The sequence below is a fragment of the Parasteatoda tepidariorum genome, chromosome 10, assembly GCF_043381705.1.
Source record: "Parasteatoda tepidariorum isolate YZ-2023 chromosome 10, CAS_Ptep_4.0, whole genome shotgun sequence".
Lineage (NCBI taxonomy): Eukaryota > Metazoa > Arthropoda > Arachnida > Araneae > Theridiidae > Parasteatoda > Parasteatoda tepidariorum.
Window position 1 is genome coordinate 1,205,941 of NC_092213.1, and position 23,096 is coordinate 1,229,036.

Sequence of the window (23,096 nt, forward strand, 5' to 3'; positions counted from 1 at the left end):
AGCACTTTTCAAAAAGACCCAATTAAAAATGCACCGTTAAGGGCTTTAAAAAATGAAAATCGAAAATAAGCACTTTTAAGAACTTTTTAAAAATTCCATGCATCCTGTTAAATACTACTAAATTTTATTGACTTAAAGGAATGAAAAGAAAAAAAACAAGAAATATACATTTCATAAAATTTAATTAATATTATAATTATAAATTGCATACAGCTAAATATTGACACCAAATAAATAATACAGAAGTATTGTAGTATTGCAGATAAGCAAGGGGCAATTCAGTCTAAAACAAAATGTAAATGATTATTTGCATGTTAAGTGGAGTTGTAAAGTGACATAAAAGCATATTTTTAAGTTTTTTTTTTTATAATTATATTAGCATATTTAAGGAGCAAAAGTGAATTTTTTAAAATTTTTATTCAAAATATTAATTAATAGTTTAATAGATTATGTAGTTAAATGAAATACTTTGGAATAGTTTAGCTAAAGGCTCAAAATATCGTTTAACATATTGTTTTAAATAACCCAGTTTAAACCCATATTTTTTTACCCCCGACCTTTGTAGACATTTTTTAGAAATTAGTGGAAATTAAACAATATCTAGATTGGCTGGATGCCCTGAATATAAATAGTTTGATGAAAATTAAAGCCTTTCTTTCATTGTTTATCAGCAATTTCACAAAAACTCAGTACTTCAAACTTTTTTTAAAATTAATATGATACACACTAATAATAATTTTGTCCTTTGATAATTTATATTTTAAGAAAGAAAGGCATATTTATTTATTTTTTAAATTTGTAAAACTTAGAACCCTGTCCCATGCTTTTGCAAGAAAGTCTTAACATTCCCCTCATTTTTTTGCATCAATTTTGATTTTTACTGAAGTAATTTACTTTTGAAATTATAGGATTATGTTTGAAAAATGTAATTTTATAAAATTGTGAAACTCTTTAAAGAAATTTCTTTCCACTTTCTAAAAAATTAAATTTTTATTTCAAATTTATAAATAGTTTTAAAAAAATTTTTTAAAAATAAAATTTGAAAATAAGGAGATTTTAGAATCTTATGCAAGAATTAGTCATGCTCTTCTGCTCACCCAATCAACAAAAATAAACAAATGACAACCCCCTGAAGTGTTTATGAAATGTGCAGTTACCTCATTTTTCCGATCGCCAGTTAAAAAATATTCAGCAACATGAGCCGGAAGTATGTTGGCAAGAAGCTTTCGGTTGTATGCTTGTAGGTGTTCCATATCTTCCTTCTCTTCCAGAGCCTGAAGTTTCCACAAGAAATCCAGGCGTGAAGTAGCTTCTGCTTGATGACCATGAACAACAAGAGCACCCACAAACAGCAACAGCATTATGGTGAGGCAGTATTTGGATGGTACTCCAGTACCTTCAGGACTAATTTTGAGAAGCATTAAAATGTAATATTTAGTTCTTGCACAAGAACAAAATTTGCACTGAATTGGAAGTTTAGTTAAACTGTACAAGAGCTAACTGTTTACTCATCGGCTTAAAAAAAATCAATAACAGCTGTTAAAAAATGTAATTTGATAAAAAAAGCAACAATAAGTTTGTGTAACTTTATAAACAGAAATATATACAGTAGGGAACTGATTATCCGGAATGATCGGGAACTGCCGGATAACTGATTTTTCCGGTTTTCTGAGTCGCTACAAAAAACCGTTTTTTTATTGTTAAACCCAACAAAAAAAAAATTTTTTTTTTTGAAATAATCTTAAAAAGAAGAAAAAACGATTAAGTAATACACTAATCATTATTTCCAAAATGATGGTAAGGGGAACATCTTTCAAAAAAGAAAGAAAAATCCTAAAATCTTATGAGGAATAAAATTTTTTTTTAAAAAAATGGCGGGAAAACTTATTGAATTTCGTTACGGTTTTTTGGTTTTCCGGTTTTCTGATTTCCCGATAACGGGTTCTGTACTGTAGTATTGAGTTAAAAGACATTTTTACGTTTACTTTTGCACATTAAACACAATCTATAAAGGTAATGGCTTCTAAAGTTCATGCGCAAAATTTCATGATTACACTTAACTAAGATCTCAGTTTTTGACCAAGTTTGTATACAGGGTGATTCATTAAGAAGTATACAGTTTCAATACACTATAAATCAAGAACAATGTAAGATATAATATGCTACCTGCAACAAAATTATATGAGATTATTTAGAGTTTTGTAAGAAACAGTTGCTGATAGGTGACCCTTCAGGCATATGATACATATCTCGCCGGCAATCTGTTTCCCCCAAATGAGTGTTAAGGTATCTGAATCAAATCCATCCAGAGTGATTAATTCTGCATAGTTTTTACCGATGACGCAACATTTCACGTCAGCGGGAAGATAAACAAGCAAAACGCCCACATTTGAGGACAGAGAATCCCCTGAGGTAAATATGTTCTGTGCAATGCCCAGAAAAAGTGCTTGCCCCCTTTTTTTTTCAAGAGGAAAGTGTCACGGAAGCTACTTTTTTTCAACACCTTAACACTTTGGCTGATGCCACTGTGGTAGAATAACGATTTGATGGTGCACAACCACACTAGTCAGCCTATCTGCGAGTTACATTGATGAATATCTCCCTCATCGAAGAATTGGACAAACCACGGATTACCACTTACTCAATGGCCATCCAGAAGTCCTGTCCTAACATTTTGTGAATTCTTCCAGCAGGGGTATGTAAAAAACAAGGTCTTCCCCCACCCTGTTTATCTAGAGGAGCTTAAATGGTGTATCACAGCCTCTATCAATGAGCATGATTTAGAGGAAATGGATAACCAACTAGAAGTGTGTCGTGTACTTTAGGGGGTCACACTGAGCCTGTCTCAAACAAAACTTGAAATAATCCCTTTTTTTGCAAGGTAGCTCTCAAGATTATAGTAATTATCTAAGGGTCTATAATCACTTAACTATTCGAAAAACTTTTATTATGTTTGATTCATTTGGTTATATTATTACATATTTAGTTAATTTTTGGTCAGATTCCAAACAATAATAAAGGAATATTATTATCTAACAAAAAGAATAGTATTAGTAAAAAGAAGAATACAAAATTTTAATACTTAAGAGCAAACTGTTAGGAATATTATTGAGATTAAGTTAAAATAATCTACTTACAAGTGTTCAGATAATTACAAATACATTATGTTTTGTGTTCCAACAGTAGTTAGATTTAGAATATCCAAATATAAACTTTAAAATGTAAAACTGAATAGCTAAAAAGAATTTTTTTTAAAAGTTTCAACTACATTTTTATTTATTTATTTACTTAAAATTTTAAATTGGAAGTTTATTTGTTTACTTAAAAAATAAAAAGCAATTTTTAAGTATTATAGAAATTTGCAATTTCAGTTTTGACGTCTCTTAATTTTCGAATCATTGTATAAATATAGTTGATAAAAAGAAGATCTACAATAAAACTTCTTCCCCAGTAAAAAGTTAACAGAAATTTTACTGGTCTGTTAGGAGGAAAAGCAGTTGCACGCACAAGATATGCGAATATTGAAATTATGTGGCATTTAAAAGATGCCACCAAGCCATTTTTTAAATGGCACATAATTTTTTCTACCCATTTCTAAAACATACACAATTCAGATGAAATATACAAATCATATTTTAAAATGCAAAATAAACAATATTGATATTTTTCCATCATAGAACATCAGGTGTAGTTAAAAAATATATTTTGATTTTTTTCCTTTTTTTTTTACAGAAAAAAGGTGTGTTTTTCCTGTTTATTGTTATTACTGACACTGTCCTTTTATTGTAGTTACTGCCCCCTACGCAAAAACACATTTTAAAAAAATAAACAAGAGTTTGGTTTTAAATTATGTGTTAGCTTACAAAATGTGGTCTTACTAAAGGTAATATAAAAATATAAGTGATACAAAGATATTTTTATGCAAATTCTTAGTATATTTTTAAAAATTCAAGATCTATTTTTTTTAAAAAATAAATAAATAAGTTTTCAATTAAATATTATTTAATATGTTTTCTTATCTTAACTTATTAATTCTGAGTTCAGAGAAAAAGATTGAATACTTTCTTTATGTGCTTTTAAAGCATTCAAGAAAGGAAGCAGTGACAACATTTTTTATGAGATAACAAATGAAAACTAACAACATTAAGTTAATTATATTTTTGTAATTGTTTTAGTCAAAAGCTAATGTTTTGAGAAAATTCTCCATATTATATATATATATATATATATATATATATATTGCTTTAGTGATAAAAAAAATATTGTTCATTTTATATTTTTTAAAATATGATTTGTACATTTCATCTAAATTGTGCATGTTTTAGAAATAGGTAGAAAGTGGCCTTGGGGGCATTTTTTAAATGCCACATAATTTCCATATTCGCATATCTTGTGCATGCGACCGCTTTTCATCCAAACAGATCAGTAAAATTTCAGTTCAACTTTTAACTGGGGAAGAAGTTTTATTGTTGAACTTCTTTTTATCAACTACTATATTTATACAATGATTCGAAAAGTAAGAGATGTCAAAACTGAAATTGCAAATTTCTATAATGCTTAAAAATTGCTTTTTATTTTGTTAAGTAACCAAGCTCTTATTACTCGCAATTTTATAAATAAAAATTGACAAAAAAAATCAAAATTACAAAATTCACTTATTAAAATTATAACTTAAGGCAATTCTTAAAATTATAACTTAATGCAATTAGGCAGTTATTCTAAATTATTCAATTCTTAATAAGAGTTAAAAGGGTATACAAAAAGGCCAAATAAACTTCCAATTTAAAATTTTAAATAAATAAAAACACAGTTAAAACTTTAAAAAAAATTCTTTTTAGCTATTCAGTATTACATTTAAAAGTTTATATTTTGATATTCTAAATCTAACTACTATTGGAACACAAAACAGAATGTATTTGTAATTATCTGAACACTTGTAAGTAGATTATTTTAATATATATATATATATGTCACTGTGGTAAATGTCCGAAATATATACTAGGTCAAGTTAAGTGCCACTGACTGGCATACATTTGCCCGGTATGCCCTACAACAATGTTTTTTTAAGGTTCAGTGCCACTGCCCTACATCAATGTTTTTTTAAAGTCAAGTGCCACTGCCAAGTATGCGTTTAACCGGTACTCCAAACACTGATGTTTCTCCAAATCTATCCTCAGCGACAATGCAGATTAAAATATTAATAATAATATCAAAAAATAAATTAATATCAAATTCGATGTAACAAATATTTTGGACATTCACGAAAGCGACAATGTGATTGTTGACATTCACTGGTGAAAGTCGGCATTCTCTTGATTTCCGTCATGCACGGTAACATATTTATTACTAAGCAAAGTTAATATGTATTGAGGTTTCCTATGTTTTAAATTAAAGCTGTATTCTTTATGTTTCTAGTCTTATCAATTACTTTTATAACTATTTTTTCCTACTTACTAACATTTTTATTTCAGATGTTATAGGACTAGATTGTCCAACAATTTTTATGTCAATGAAAAAGAATCTAACTTCTTTAGAATGGGAATCGTTCATATAATCCTTTAACATTATTAAATTATATTAGTGTCATTTTTTCACAGCCCTGAAGCTTATTTTTTCCACTATCTATTAATATACTAGATCAAAGGTTAAAATTTTCAACAAAAAAAAAAGGAAACTTTTTTTTTAAATACAAATATTTTTTATCTCTAATAAGCAAACAGAATTTATTGTAGACTTAATTTAAAAGTTCTTTTTAAGAAAAAAAAAAGTGCTAAAATGCATAAACATCTTTTAAAATGTAGATCTTCATAGGTGATACTGAATAAATAATAATAATAAAAAACACAAATAAAATAAAAACGAAAAATAAGTATTAGGGGTTCAGTTCTCTCCAAATATAAATACAAAATTATTTTTAATAAAAAAAATGCTGTTTTTAAAAATTGAATTTATGCAAACTTTTTGAAACAAAATGCTAGTTTTCAATAACATGAAATACAATTCATTCTCCAATTTTTTTTTGGTATTATCTTTTGACCCCTCTAAAATTAAAATCTTAAGACAAGATCCTTCTTAAACTTAGTGATGCATTTTGTCAAATCTATAGCTTTAATATATTTCTTTGATCTGTACTGACTGAGAAAATGATTTACCTGTGCACTAAGTCGAAAAGATCGATAAGCTCGACATGAGTGAGGAGGACGAGTATGCAGAAGACAAATGAAGCGGATAATAAAGTGACAAGTTTCTGAACGGTCGATAGGACGAGAAAGGCACCGCATGAAGACATCACGAGCATCATGCAGAAAGTTATGTTCTGTAGAAATCAATTCAATAAATTAGATAATTGTCTAACAATTAAAAAAATTTCAAATTTCAATTAAATGTTTTTGTTTTCAGTTAGATAAAGGAATTATATCCTTGGTTACTATACAGTGTCTGAAATCTCAAGAATTGAATCAAAAGTGATAAATTGAGTGAAGAATTGATAAAAAATGCAAAAATACACAAGAGAAATATTTTCTAATTATGCAGTCAATAAAACTCAACCTGATCTTCTGTCTCAGTGGTGGAGAACTGTTTTGATATGGGGGCTAACTAACTGATAACTTAACAGGGGCTGAACTAATTTTCAAGAATTGAATCAAAAGTGCACATTGGATAAAAAATGCAAAAATACACAAGAGAAATATTTTCTAATTATGCAGTCAATAAAACCCAACCTGATCTCCTGTCTCAGTGGTGGGGAACTGTTTTGATATGGGGGCTAACTAACTGATAACTTAACAGGGGCTGAACTAATTTTCAAGAATTGAATCAAAAGTGCACATTGGATAAAAAATGTAAAAATACACAAGAGAAATATTTTCAAATTATGCAGTCAATAAAACCCAACTTGATTTCCTGTCTCAGTGGTGGGGAACTGTTTTGACATGGGGGCCATTTTATGGAAGCAGGAGTCACACCTTTTAATATTACATTCAAGTAAGCAGTTTAAGAAAAGGTAAAAAGAAAAATCAATAAAAATACTATAGAGGCAGTTTTAGTCAATTTACTAACTGTACTAATTTTATGTTTCAATGTAATTATTTTGCTTTTGTATATCCATGGCAGTTAGCTTTGTTATTTCGTGTGAGTCAAAATATGATACTCTACACAGATCTTTGTTTTTTTAATAAATTTTTAATGAATATGAAAAATTACAGAAATAAAAAAAATATGATAAACTGAAAAATGAACAAAAACAGCATTTAGTGAAAAAGTACTTAACACTGGGGGGAAAACGTGGGAGTAGTTAGTTTGAGTTAATATAAAACATTACGAATATTGATTCAAAATATTTCTCACAACCAGAAAATCAAAATAAATAAATGCCGAAAGAAACTTTATATTAGAAATAAAATATAGGACAAAACACTGTTTTTTTTTAAGTACAGGGCAAATATAGGATACTTCATGAAAATTTTTTCAAAAATAGAAAATGTAGGGCGAACGCAACCCTGTATGCATTGCGTTATGTTTCATTATTATGCAGTGAAATATACTGTTCAATTTGTTGAATGAAAAACACTCAAAACTGTGGCGTATGATACAGAACAATTTCTGTTTGAAGCAGAATTCACTTCAGGAATTTGTCCAAGCTATGAACTGTTTCATCAGAGTTTGTTTTATAATAGGTGAAATTGGCATGAGGGCATTCCACCTTAAAATGCTCTTTTAAAAATGATAAAAGTTAATTTTTAAAATATTTTTCATGAAGTCAGAATATCGGTATTGATCCCTCCAAGAGCTGAGAGAATTATTTTCGAATCCTAATATTTGAGGACTTGTTTAATAAATAAAATAAAGAAATACAATTTAATATTATTAATATTTAAAACATTAGTAACAACTATACTTTTGAAATATTGTATTTGCCTAGATAAAAATTTTTGTGATTTCAGAAGTGTGTACTTACATATGGGAATGCATCTAAGACTGTATTTTGGCAAATATCAGGATGAATGGTAAAATTCATGGTAAGATTAAGATATGATGACCAGCATTTAGTAGTTTCTGTCGCATCAAGAGCAGCCTGCAAAATAACATCAAATCTAAATTTCCAGAATAAAGATGTATGCATAAAAAAAAAAAAAAAAAAAAACCAAATGGACTTTGAAGTTGTACGTAATTTTTAATAAATGAAATGTTTTTATAATTCTAGTATACCGCAAGCACATTATTTTAAATTAGATTACTCAGTGCAGCACAAAAAACGTTCTTTAGATGAAAATCTATGTTTCTAACTATGAAAATAACCAAATCTGCAGATATTTTCTTTTGTTTGTTTACAATGCACCATTTTCCCTAAAATCTAAATTTTAGCTTGGAATCTTTAGACAATTTAAAAGCCTATAATAACAAATTACAGGCAAGGAAAAGGTTCTCTCATCGGGCGTGAGACTGTGGCCAACTTGGCAACGATATAAGCGATCTCAGCAACATTCTAGGCAAGAAGAGCCTTGCTGAAGTTTCAAGGTATAAGAAAGAGAGATATTCAAAAATTCATTAGAAGCTTAGGAACTTTTCTCATACAGAAAAGGTTTATGATGAAGCATTTAAGTTTTGATGTAAGAATCAAGCACCTTTTGCTCATATAGAATCACATAAAGTTATTTAAAAGAAATTTTTCTAAAAAAAATTTGTTTTCATTTTAATATTAGAAGAATGAGCATTTTTATCTAAGGAATAACATGTTCTGGTCATAACTTTAACAGGATATTTTGCTACACGTCTACTTACAGAATTATATATGCTAATAAATCTACAAAAAACGGTCACAGAAAAATTATTAAATAGATTTAGCCATAACTTTAAACAGAATATATCAAAAATATAACATTTTATTAACTGATTTCGGTTGCATCAAAAGATAATAGCTAAATTAATTTAAAAAATCAAATTCCTACTTACTAAAGGTACAAAAGTACTTGTAAATATGATAACAACAACAACTATGGCTAGAATTTGGCTATTATATCTATTTTTCGTGACTTTCTCAATTACTTGCAGGCAAGATAGAGGGAGGATTTGCTTTGCCACCTAAAATGAAATGAAATTTTTGTAATTGCATTAATACATTTTTTCATTCAAAATTAAATCAGATCTTATTACAAAATTAATTTTGCTTAAAGTGATATCAGCATGACTAAACACAAGGATGCTGACACAGATTGAATTTTTTTAGGGTAGCTCATTTTTCACAGAGAGAGAAAATGAGAATTGTTGGTTCAGAGAGAGAGACACTCTAAAGATGCAGAGACGGGCAGTACCTATTGAATGTCCAAATGAATGTCTAATAATAATAAACATTTCCAGGATTTTTCATAATTTTTTATTGATAGTTCTGAGTTTCAACTATATTCTAATATTAAATAATAAAAAAATGTTATAATAATTTTACCTAAAATATAAATATTTATAATAACTTTTGCATTTAAATAAAAATAAAAAGTATAATCGACATTATTAGAACCTTACACAATTCTAAGCGAACCTCACATTAGGCAAAGGGAACACAAAACTACGTTGAAATTTAAAAACATTATTAAAGAATTTTGTTAAGTTAAAATTTATGAAACAAAATTATTTACAATAATAATAATAATAATACCACTAAAAAAAATTCTATATGGAAACACAGGATGCATGATCCTCAGACACGGTTATGGACTTTCCCTTATTATTTTGTTTGACTCAGTTTATAATGCTGTTTGATTTCCTTATTGTGTTTACATAATATTGTTGGAGCACTTTTTAAAATTAAGGAGTACTTTGTTAATTAAAATACTTTGTTAATTAAAAATATCAAAAAATGAACTTTTAACAACTTTCAATAGTGTACTTTTATAATAAAAAAAGAAGATTCAGGTCCAATTTATGGAAAAATTACTTAAGACAAGCCATTTGCTCATAAATTAAAAAGAAACATACAAGGGGAAAATTTGAATTACTTTTGTTTTAATATTTCATAGTTTTCCAAATATCATCTGTATTTCAAGCCTGAAGTAAAGTTGAAGAAATAATGGAAAATCAGTTATACGGCAATTCTAAAAATGTACAAGGAGGAGAAAAAAATTTAAAAAAAACAAAAAAAAACAGACCACTCTTAATAACTTCTGATCTAATGATTGTCATTTTTGGCATAGACTTATCTTTAGATAGATAAATTTTTTAACTGTGCACAAAAATTTCTCAATTCACTTAAAAAGTTCCTGAAATATGACAAAATACACAAAAAATAAAATTAACATTATGAGCTCCAAACTTTGGATCGCTCTTCTGACCGAAGTATGTGAACCCTATTTCCCGGACTGCGGCTACCAATATTTTGGTGGTCAGAAATCCAAATCCGTACGAAGAAAAAAAAGGTATGATTATTCAGAGAAAGTACGTATGTGTGTCTGAATTCGTAACTTAAAATATTGTCTGCACTAATTAATTAGCATATTTGAGGATAATCCCTTGAACCATTGAGTCCTAGAATGTGAAGATCCGATCATTAGATCTAAAAATATTCAGGGTGATTCAATTTTGTTGTGGTGCACTGTACACAAATAAATAAGTCTGTACGTAAAAAAGACACAAGAAAATGTACATTTCTTTTTAATATATTTTACTATTATCCTTTAAAAAAAATTTTTTTCATACAATAATTTTGTCGAAGAATTAAAGAGGAAGCTAGCCTGAGTTATGACCAAGTGCTATTTACAAAAGATCAAATAATTAATGCCTGCGCAATTTGGCTTTTAATGAAGAATGTATAGTTACATCGAGAACCAGATTTAATAGAAGATTAGAGATTGAACTGAAAAAAAAAACACATTCTCTCCTAAAGAAAAAGAATTTGATTAATTATGATTTACAAAAACTAGATTACAAATAATGCACAATGAATGCATAATTATAAGGAGAATTTATGTCACAACTATATTTGCAAAAGCATTAATTTACTAATGTTTTTAATACCAATTAAGTAAGCATTACATTTATTAAACTGAACATGAAAAAAGAACTTACAGAACTTTTGGGAGCTTCAATGGTGATGATAATAAAAAGTAATAGGATTCCGCAACAAAACTCAAACATCAACTGCAACCAATGTCTGAAAAATAGAATACTGCTAAATAATAGCGTTTTCTTAGTTAATTCTCTTCAAACTGCTTTTCTAAGGCCAATTTAATACAAAGTTTCATACCAAGCATTGAAAACCAGTTTAATGTTGCAGAAAGCAACTAGATTATCCCACTGAATGTGTCATTTAAAATAAAAAAACAGTTTTTATAAATAAATATTCCTCTAATTAGAGATAAAAAAAGAACAAAAACACACATTCCTATTTCTAACTTAAATCTATGAACATGAGAATGGTGCCTACGTACATATCTGAAAACATAGCATTCCTTTGAACCAATTTTGCATTACCACTTATTATAATGTGACTACTCACATTTGGTTTCATGGATGTTGCAACCGGGAGGGAGGGTCCAGACCCCCGCAATATTTAGGGAGTTAGAACCCGACATTTTGAAAAAAAAATTACATCTGTTTTACTTTCCATTAAAAAATGATTTTTTTTTTTTTTACATAAAAAATATTGTATAAAAATATTTACTGTATAAAAAAAAGCAAAAATACTTGTAAAAAGAAAATACATGTCAAAAAAAATTAACTGCATCAAAAAATAACTAAATAAATGTCTACAATAAATAATATAATTGTTAATGCCACTTTAACCTTTTTTCTCAAATGAGCAATAAATGAAATCAAATTTATCAAAATAGGAGAGGTAATTGCAATGTGAAAAAAAACCAAAAAAAAAAAAAAACCCAAACAGTTTAGTCAGAAAAGCAGACAAAAGTTCGGGCCTCTTATTAATTTTATTATTATTTTTTGCGTATTTTGAAGCAAATATAACATTTACTGATTCTGAATTTTCTGAAGATAATTCCTCATACATAATAATTTAAAATTATTCTTTGTTACATTTTATTATTTATACGATATTAGTAAAACTATTTAGAATTGTAAGGGATAAAATTTTTACATAATCTTAAAGTAGTAATAGTAAGTTATAAAATACAAAATTTTAATTGAATAGGTCAAATAGTTCCCAAGAATTGAAATTTCACATATAAGACTTTTTTCTCTCAAGAATGCAACACACTGGTCTATAATTTTGGCGACTTCCCTTCTTTAAGTATTCTCGAGGCGGACGATTAAAAGATTGCCCAGTTATAACTTTTTTTATTTGTGTGTCAGACATAGTTTGCTTTATCTTTCCACCCTTTACCTTACAGATGAAGATACATCAAGATGTTTAAATTTTTTGTAACTATGCATTGAATGCTTCTGTTAGGAAATAATTTTGATTTAGAGGCATATGTATTTATTTATGTCATATTTTAAGAAAAAGATATCATCAACATACAAGCCTTTTGGCATTTATAAATTTAAATGACTCTGCATTATGCTGGCCAACTCCAGAATTGCTTACACAGATCATTTTCCAAATCTCAGTGGTTAATGGATTACCACTGAAAATAAGAAATTTGAGTTGATTCATTTCTGACTTTTTTACGAAATATTCAAAACTGGAAATTCTTAATTGAAAAATCGGCTAATATTATAGAACAAATTTTGAATTTTATATTGATAAAGATTTAAATTGGAAATCTTAAAAATTTAGATGTTAATATTAGGTAACAGTTTGAATTTTATATTTTAACCACTTTTATAATATATGATACAAACGACTACTAATTTGAGTTTAAATATGTGAAATGTGCAAAAAAAAAGCTAAGAATTTATTTCAGCTGATTATTTTTACAGTAGAACAAAAATCATTAAAATTGGTTATTTTTCTCAAACGAAACACTAGTTTGTGTAGACCGCATGAAGAAACTTTTAAAATTCCAGGGATGAGAGTAGTCAGAAAGTAAAAAAGAGGAAATCCGAGAATAAATATATATATATATATATATACACACATGGTTATTTTTCAGAAGTCATAATATTAGCCTTTGAAGGCTCACAATGCAGTTGTAATGATCAGTTTAGTTTTCAATTTGTTTCAGAAAAAACAATAATCGTTACTCTTCTAACCATTTTTATATTTTATGCATTATTTTATCACTGATATGATTGATAGGGGTCTTTTTATCTTGAAAATGTTCTCTTTCACACTATAGAACTGCAGTTTTTTATTAAAATATTTTACTTCTGCAGAATTTAACTTAAAATTGCCATTTTTACATGGGTAATTTTTTTTTCTAAAATGTTTATAATTTTAAAAATTTTTTTCTTCTTCAGTGTCAAGAAATAATATTCTTGATTTCCTATTGCTGTAACTCATATGTCGACGGCGTGTTCTCATCACAACAAGGAAACTAGTCATTGAATTAGCTCAATTTCATATTATGTGCATGTTTTTCATTCAAATGTCTTATATCCTGTTTTTTATATTTGTTTTAATAAAGGATTTTTGCCCTAAATAGTGAAGCATATGTAACTTTTTATTATAATAGTGTCACTTTTTTTAACTACTCGCTCAGATTAAAAATTCTTAAAACTGATATATTAGAAGAAAAATTAAAAGCAAACCCGGATATACGAACAAGCCACTCCATTTGGAACTTTCATTGTTAACTTTTTTTAAACACTCAGTAACTTTGGAAGTTTCTTTTTGTTGATATTATTAATTTCGCCTTATTCTTGTCATATGAAAGTTTGGGATAGAAATAGATTGCTTTTCTTACTGATTTTCAACTTTAACTAGCAAGAAATGACATGTTCAAAGCCCAGGTTAAATAAGGGGCTAATAAATATTATTGAAATAACTTTCTTTTTTTTTTTTCAAATAATAGACTGAAATAAAATTTTGATAAGATAAATAGGAATATTTTTTCTAAGTTCACCATATTAAATATCTTAATTAAAGCATTTCCACTCCTGCTGTCCCATTCTTAAAATTCATAGGCCTTATTGAATACCAGTTACTCTATACTAAGATCAACCTTAAATATGAAGATGTTATTTTTAACATTTTCTGATGCATTAAAGTTAGATTTTAGTTATTTTGCAATAGAATGATCAAGTTTTAGATATCAAATGTATATCCTCCTGGAACTGAGCATCTAATTTGTTGAACAATATTTGGTGCAATTTCATCACTTAAAAAATAATATGTTTTGATTATTTTTCTGTTAGTATACCCTTACAAAGCGATTGTGTATGTAAAATTATAATTGGATTTACCTTCATTAGTCAGAGTCTTTAATTAAAATCGAAAATTTTNAATCTCGATATGAGGCTTTTAAATCACGTGAATATGAAACTCTATATCGAATTTTAAAAAATGCGAAAATACAAATCATGAAGCGTAATTTTTAGATCACGTAAATAGGAATCATGATGCATAATTTTTAAATCGCGCGAATACAAATCACAATGTCTAATTTTTAAAGCACGTATAAATACGAAAATCGAAGTTTGATATTACAACCGCACAAACGAATCACGACATTGGATTTTAAGCTGGCGTGAATACGAATCGCTACATAGGGTTTTAAAAGCACGTAAATAGAAATCGCGATATTGGATTTTTAAATCTCGTAAATAAGAATCGCAATATACAATATTTAAGCCGCCTGAATAAGAATCGCAATGCGCAACTTTTAAATCAGGGAAATACGAAAATCGATGATTGATATTAAAATCGCGTGGATAAGAATTGAGATATTTGCAGATTCTGGACTTGGGATTTCTAAAAGGCTTGTTTGTATTGTTTTTGTTTAGACATAATAAATAAACATTTACAAGATTAATTGAATAAGCAAATAAATATTTTCACCGCATATCCACCTCTATTTTTTTAATTTTATGTTATCGTTTGCCTTCATGCTAGACAACAGGGTCAATTGTTTGAATTGCGAAAATATGAGCTGTCGGGCGGACAAATAAAAATACGAAAAATCTCATTTTCTGTGTGTAAAAGGGGAGAAAATAGCTAAAATAGGTAAAAATGCGGAAGGGTTAGCAGCTAGGACGTAGTTTGAATTTTCTGTTTACCTTTGAAAATCGTAAATAATACAATTATTTTATTTAAACGTCTGAATTCTACAAAAAAAAAAAAAAAAAAAGCGGGATATTTATAAATAAACGAACCTTCTAGAGAATCGGGATTTTTGGATAAAAAAGGCTGAAATTCGAAAGGCAAAAGCGAAAAAATCTCATCCCTGTATAAAGGTAAACCGGTTTTTTCCAAGGAAATGATTTTTAGAGAAGCTTCAGTGGGAGGAATGAGGACTTCAATACTTTCGCTCCGTGGAAAATTAAATTCTTCATAAAATATTTGAACTTGTTCTAAAAAATTTTTTCGCGGAAATTAGCGGGAAAAATCAGAAAAAAAAGCGGAAATCCGCAGGGAATCACATCCCTCAAAATTCTTACTCTATCAAATTTAAGTAAATGTTACTATGGCATTCTTTAATCTAATAAATTCTTTTTGGAAAAAAAAAACCATACAGCTATGTTATCTTCCCAGAAAAATTTAAAAAATACTAATTTTTGTATAGCTGTTAGGAATACATATATGTGATTTTTTTTTAAAAAAAACAACAAAAGATTAGTATCCCTTGAATTTTTTTTTTTAACAATAGCATATTTCGCAAAAAACTGTATATATGGTATACTCACAATATCTTAAAAAACTTATTATGTCGAAAAAATATTCCTCCCTTTGGTGTTATACATCCACTTAATGTTAATTTGAATTACAATGTCAAAGAGTTTCTTCTCAAAACCTCGCTACGTTGAATTTTTCAAATAGAAAATGAATTTTTTTGGAAAAATCACAATGTAAATTTATTATAAACCAATTTTTTTCTACAATGTATAATTAGTTTTGCCTTACTTTTAAAAATAAAATTATAATTATTGTGCTTAGAATTATATATAGTCAACTATCATTACTTACATACTTATCAGTAGTTATTTTCATGTTTCATGACTGTACTTTTTAGTGTAATCTTTTAGAATATATTTTTCTACTTTTTAGAACATGTTTAATTCTGATTTTTTATCTTGAAAACTCGCTTTCTCAAATTTTTTTTTTAGCGTTCCTTCAACTTTCAGGTATGGAAAGTATATATATATAATGGCAGTGTAGGGTGGTCCCCTCCAATAAATTTTATCTTACGACGCCAATGTTTGGTTCGGTGAAGACCTGCACACAAAAACATTTGAATTCTTATTTTTACCTAATTTACGATTTTTTTTCTAGTCATGTTCGTATTTTGTTTATTTCTTCATAATCAAGTACTATGTGAAAATAAAGTACCTGCATTTCTCAAGTCAGTAAAAATTAGAATTTAGAGATTTGAGAAATAGGAAAAACTGTTATTTTAACCTATTAACTATCAACTCACAACTCGGTTGGGGTACTACTAAGTTGTTTTCTTGCACAACAAAAACTGGTTTTCACCCATGCTATTCAATGGGTGCTTGCTTGGCAAGGAAATTTTTGTATAAAACTACCCAAGCAGTAAATAAGTTCAACATTGTTATTGGAATGTCAATGTTTTAAAATAATCAACTTAAATAAATACAAAATAGAATAAAAATCCCTTTTTTGTACCATCAGATGCTTAGATATCTAATATTTGAATTAATAAATTTTTGTATAAGACTACCCAAATAGTAAATCAGTTCATTAAAATAAAACATTAATAAATATTGAAAAGAGTTTAAAGCAAAGCATATAAAAATTTTGATCAAACCGGAATTTTTTACCCTTATATTCTGGTGCGCCGTTATGTATATTCAATTAGAAATATCATAAAATATCAATTAACAGCAGTTGAAATTTTGAGATGTCAGATTGAGGTGAAAAAAGTCACCAAGGAAAAAGATGCATTAAAAAAATGTTAACCCCAATTTTTTGTAGATAAGAAAATATTAGAAATAAAAGTTAGTATAGTTTTTAAGTAACAGGATGAAGATAGTATTTGCTGATGAAGATATACTACTGTTTATGTCATTTTTTTACATAGATAATTCCTATCTTTTTATTAATATATAATGGTAAAAAATATTCTGCCAGGTACAAGTTTCAGTCAGGCAAATATTTTGCAGATTATGGCCAGTAGCACACGTTGGTCTACAAAGCACTCTTACATGGCCGAACAAAAATGTTAAGATATTTCGAGCCCTAATTAACAGTTATATGTATTATAACATTATTTCTTAAAATAGCTACTGTAAATTTCTTTCTGCCTTTATATTGAAGGATTAAAAGAAAGAGAATGCATATACTCACATTGGTAAAATGATTAGTTGAATTATAATAATAAAAAGCTGCATGAATCCTGAACAAATGAAATATGTTGACAACATTTTATCTCCCTCCTTCATATACTGCAAAAAAAAAAAGGGGTAAAGGGAAACAATGAAAAATCATCAGAAAATAACCAAAAGATAAAAATTTGCAAGCTGGATAGTACCACCTTGTCTTTAAAAATATATATCCTATAACTTTAACAAATACTTAAATTTGTACACTCATGTTTGCAACATGACTTTCAAATAATTTCACCACTTTTCAGAGTGTACTTTCTAATATATTCTCTGAACAAAGTTTAGTTTAAACACTGAAATAATAACATAAAATTAAAATAACTCTATTCTTAACAGAAAGAAAAGTACTTTCCCACTATTTCTTAAAATTTGTAAAAAACAAATATATATATTATTAAAAATCTTTTATAAGATTGTATTTATAAAAATTTTAATAACTTAAAAGCTAAGTTACACTTGAAATAAAAAACTTTAGTTTCATAGTTAAATATGAATTCAAGAGGTACAAAATTAAAGATGGAAATTCAGGAAATGATAACTAGTGATTAAAAAATCAATTGTATTCTAAAAAAAAAAAAAGGTTTTAAATTTACAAAATTTGTGGACCTTATAAATATTTCTCCAAAAACAAAAATAATTAAATCACGTAGCATATTTTTATTTATAGTAATAAAAAATAGAAAACGCACCCTTATACAGTTGAAACTGTATAAGTATACTCACTTTTTCTTCGATATCCTTCTTATGAAATGAGTTGGTAAAAGGTCGACAGTGCTCATCCCTCAATCGGTCAATGCTGCGAGCATCAATGGCACGGGACAAATAGTCATTCACTTCTTCTTGAGGATTTTTATATTCTCTACGTCTGTAGCTGAAAATATTTAATATTTATGACATTGATTTTTTACTTACATTTATATTAATTATATTTTATTTAAATTTATATTTAGATGCAAACTATGAAATATTTTTTTGTAAGTGTATCAATACTTTTTTATTCAAACTAAGAGGAAATACAAAGTGTTGAATTTATCAGAAATTTGAATTAAAGAAAAGTACAATAAGTATTGAAGTTGAGTTACATTACATAAAAATTTCAAAGAAGTACAACTTATTGTTTTAGCACTAATACCTAATTATTTTCATACCTTCTTAAAGTTTGAAATTTTGGTTTTCAATGATTTTGTTCACTGTGTGTGTACTGATACCAGAAACACTGTCCTTCATTTGCATGAATTTTGTGGTTCCTAGTTGGTGACTGAAGCATTTGCTCTAAATCCATGGCAATATTTTAAGAGCAAATCTTTCATCTTAAGACCTTATATAAATAGAGGAATCATGCGGCTCCTAAAGTAATATCTTTCAAAAACTTAATTTAGTGGGTTGTTTATAAAGTAAGTAAGAATTTATTATTGAGTACACATTAAAATTCATAAATTTATAAAGTTTGGTACCTTAGATTTCTATTTTAGCATATATATTTGTAATTAAAACACTTTTTTAAAGCACACAAAATACTATAATACCTACCTCACAAATTTTAAAATCGAATGGCACAACGATTTCCAGATGAATTTAAAATATTTGTGCCTTTGCGGCTTCAGTTAATTTCATTTGAAAGAATAATATGATCTTTAACTAAAATTAAAGATAATTTTTTTGCTAAAAAAGTGTCCTACATTCATTATTTGAGAACTTTAAAAGTATTTAAGTTTCCACTAACTTTTCTCTCATTCAATAGTCTTCTCATAAAAATGCTTTGAAAACATATTTTTAAGCTTATTTATTTGCATAATTTAGGTGCTTCCTAAATTTTTAAAATAATTTAATATTAGGGAATAAAGTATTTTTTTAATAACTTAAGGACATTACTATTGAAGTGCATTCATTATAGCAAAAATATTAAAAGGTTTAAAATGAGACAATTTATTCCTTTTCTTATGTAAGGGGTGTTGAAACTTTTTTGATCCACCATGAAGTCCAAAAAAGGTTGGGAACTCACTATTTTATATTGGCTCTGTTCACAGCATTTGTATTACAGAAAAAGAAAGAAACTGTGCACTCTAAAATAATTTTATATAAAGAGGTAAAAAAAATTAAAAAAAACTTAACCTGCTGTCAAATTTGTGCATGTCAGAATGTCCCATCATCCGCATTTCTTTGGAGACATTATTAGGTGTTGTGTATTGAGGAGGGCGAACAGAGCTTATACGCTTCTTTTCATCGGGGATGATTAGGTATGTTTCGATGTTGTGATCCCTCAAATACTTATGGCGTTCCCCTCCACAGCCAGGGTCCACTTCATAGTCATTGTTCAGAAATTTCAGTGTTTCTCCTGTGATGTGCACATGCCTGTGATAAACACAAAAGAAATGTAATCACAATACATTTATATTAAGAATAGAAAAAAGGAGAAAGTTTTCTATTTTTGACCTTGATTCAATTTTCCGTGCAGAAAGCAATAATATAGAAATCTTGCAGGAAAAACATAATGATAGAGCATAATCAGATATTTCGGATTTCTTTTTTAAACTGGTTTAAGGTACTGTAAGTTGAGCCTATGAGAGTTATTCTTTAGATAATGTTCATTTTGAGGTTTTCTCTTTAAAACTAGTTTCTTGATTGAATTTGGATAATCATGCAATTAAAACTTTTTATTTAAAGTAATCAAAATAATTTAAAATCAACCAAGTGAATCATAAATGGGATTGCAAAGAATATTTTATTCAAATGTTTACAAATTTACAGTTTAACTAAGAACATAAAATTTTTTACTTATTGTATGAAGGAAAGTTCAAAGGAAAATTTGCTTGTGCAAGCGGAACCCATTACATATAACTTGGACTGATTCAAGGCACAACACAGAGACTGGTCAAAGGTACAAGAAACTTTTTGACTTACAAAAATTAAATATATATTAGAAACTTGTATTTTATTTAAAAGTGAATGGCGAATCGGCACTTAACTGTAGTTGTGTTTTCAAATCCAATCTATAGAAAAGCAATTCCTCAGTAATCAGAAGTTATGTAGCCCAGGAAACCTGAAATGTTCCCAAAACAGCAAATAGAACCTGTCAGTACACACATTGAATACAAAAATCCCCCTTTGAGTGGTGAAATATCTGCACCAATGGTCTTTATAGAAAATCTCAAAAATGATAGAGCATACATGATTTTCTTTTTTTTTACCTAACTTTATAAGAAACAATATCTTTATATCATAAAAGTGACAAACTGGAATAAATATATTTCAAAATTTTAGAAACACTTTTTTTTTTTTGATTAAAAGTTACGTAATATAATTGCACTGATCTTTTAGTTTCACGTACATGAAAAAGTAACAATAAGAGACTCTTAAATTGAAATTGAGCTGCTGAAAGGGAAGTATCAGAATATGTTAAATTAAGTCGGACATATATTTATTGGCTAAAATGCAGGGTTCGTGATTTTTTCATTTTTTAAAAATAAATCAAACAAATCAGACTTTTTTTTTAAAATTCAAATACACTGTAAGAGCTTTAATTTATGATTAAAAAAACTTTATAAATGTTTAATCAAAATTAAATTAATATTAAAACTATATTATAATAATATTTTAGAAGCTATAACTTACTAAAATAATTTTTCATTATAATGCATAGCTTTGAATGCATAGCAACCATTTTGAAACAAATGCATGATTGAAATTTAAAGACTAGATGAAATAGATAATTTAAAGAATACTTCAGGGGTCTGTCTAGATTTTTCTGAGAGGGTACCTCTCAGAATTAATAATTAATTAATAAATAATTTGTAAAAATTAGATTAAAAAATCAACACAAATATGGTAAAAATATGGATTTATCATTTCTTACGAGACACACAAAAAAAAAAAATTAGGAAAAAAGAGTTTTGTGAAATTATTCTACCGTTTTTCCTCAAGTTGAATTTGTGAAGGTACCGCTAAACGGTAGTAAATTTGGCTTGGACAGACCCCTGTAACTTTAACCATTAAAACAAAGTTTCAATTAACAAACCATAATTTAAATTTAAAATTTTGATTTTTTTTACCCTGTTGATTTTTATAATGACAAAATAAATCTAACAGATGGTGTTTATAAATGTAGTCATTCATCAAAAAATAAATAAATATTTAATCTACATATTTTTGTATTAAAATATTCCATTTGAATTCTATATCAAAATAGATAAGTTAAGTTTTAAAAAAATTTTTAAAAAAATCTATGTACTCATCGGAATTGTTTTTCACAAAATTTCTTTATAGAAAATCAGATTATGTCAAAGATACTTGTAAACATATTACGAGAAAAAAAAAACAGTTAATAACCCTACTGTTTCAAATAGACTTTGAAAGAGTTTGAAAGGGAAGAATGACACTATATCAGGAAAAAAATATCTGAATTCATCAGTCTTTTTTTTTTCTTCTTTCGATTGTTGGCATATTAGGGTAATTTCTCTTTAATATAACCTCAAGCTTTAGAAATATACCTTTTCCACCTATAAAATTTAATGTAGATTTTAATTCCACGCTTTTTCATTCAAAAGGTAGAATTTTAATTAACATTATTTTTTGAAAAAAATTAATGTTTATTAATTACTTTCTACAGCTATGCAAGTCTATATTAAGACATCTATAAATGTTTACTTTAATCTGTACTTTCAATCTCAAGAATCAAAAGATTTTTAAAAATTTAATTTCAAATGTGTTGGAATTTAACACACACCAAGAAAGAAAGTAATTTCGTTAACTAAAATGAATTAATGCAACAATTTATTTAAAATAAATATTAAAACTAAGAAAAGAAAATAATAAAAGTATCAATAATTTAAAACACTGTTTTCTAACTTTTAAAATCAATATATATTAAAAAAATTAGTTGATTTTAATCAATGATTTTTAAAAAAAAAAATCATTTGATTTAAATTATGATTAAAATCGTGATTTAAATCAAGCTGATTTAAATCAACGAACCCTGCTAAAATGTGAAGAAGACTTCATAGAAAAACATATTCAATGCTGTTAGAAATATTTGAAAATAAAAATTTAAGAGATTTTTAGATTTATAAATTACAAAGGTGAAAAATATACAAGGATGATTTTCAGTCGTTTAAAATGTTTTCAATGAGTACAATAGGGAACTTTTTTAAAACTAAATTTAATAATCACTCAAAAATTCAGTATTAAACAATGCAAGAAATAAATTACCCTGGAATTCCTCCAGCCTCCATATAGTTAGCTAGCGTGACATCATTAGACCATACATCGAACTGCCATTTCCTTAACCCCAAAACACCACAGTGGACTCTACCGGTATGAATTCCTACTCGCATATTTACATCAACACCAGTCACTTCACGCACTAATCTAAGCAGCAAAAAACACAGTAATCAATTTTTAAGCTTTCCTAACACATTATATAACGCATGAAAACAATAAACTGTTTATAGATGTAATTTAATAGGTAACTCATTTTAATGTTTATATGTTATTACAAACTGTTTACATAAAAATGGTGGTATTTTGAAAAGTTTAGAAGTATTGGAAAAAATTATAAGGCAACATTAGGATTGCAGAAATCATGAGGAAGATAAACCTCCAAGAGAGAAATGCATTTTGAAAAACTTTTTAATCTTTAAGCAATAAAAAAACTTTTATCACTAGTTTAATAGGTACCATATTTTTCTGTTTGCTATGTGGTATAT

At 27.3% G+C, this 23,096-nt stretch overlaps 1 protein-coding gene across 6 annotated transcripts in view; it reads right to left on the bottom strand.

Moving 5' to 3' along the window:
- Positions 1-23,096, bottom strand: part of LOC107439050 (adenylate cyclase type 5) — a 67,975-nt gene that overhangs the window by 27,801 nt on the left and 17,078 nt on the right. For 4 of the 6 annotated variants that reach the window (XM_043049391.2, XM_043049392.2, XM_043049393.2 and 1 more), the window contains exons 7-15: positions 22,600-22,758; positions 19,507-19,746; positions 18,118-18,265; positions 17,357-17,454; positions 11,059-11,143; positions 8,953-9,081; positions 7,958-8,074; positions 6,153-6,316; positions 1,158-1,404 (exon numbers count right to left, since the gene is read on the bottom strand). In XM_043049391.2, the coding sequence (XP_042905325.1) occupies positions 1,158-1,404; positions 6,153-6,316; positions 7,958-8,074; positions 8,953-9,081; positions 11,059-11,143; positions 17,357-17,454; positions 18,118-18,265; positions 19,507-19,746; positions 22,600-22,758 (1,387 nt within the window). The remainder of the gene's footprint in view (positions 1-1,157; positions 1,405-6,152; positions 6,317-7,957; positions 8,075-8,952; positions 9,082-11,058; positions 11,144-17,356; positions 17,455-18,117; positions 18,266-19,506; positions 19,747-22,599; positions 22,759-23,096) is intronic. The other 2 variants (XM_043049398.2, XM_071187109.1) reach the window with 1 other exon arrangement.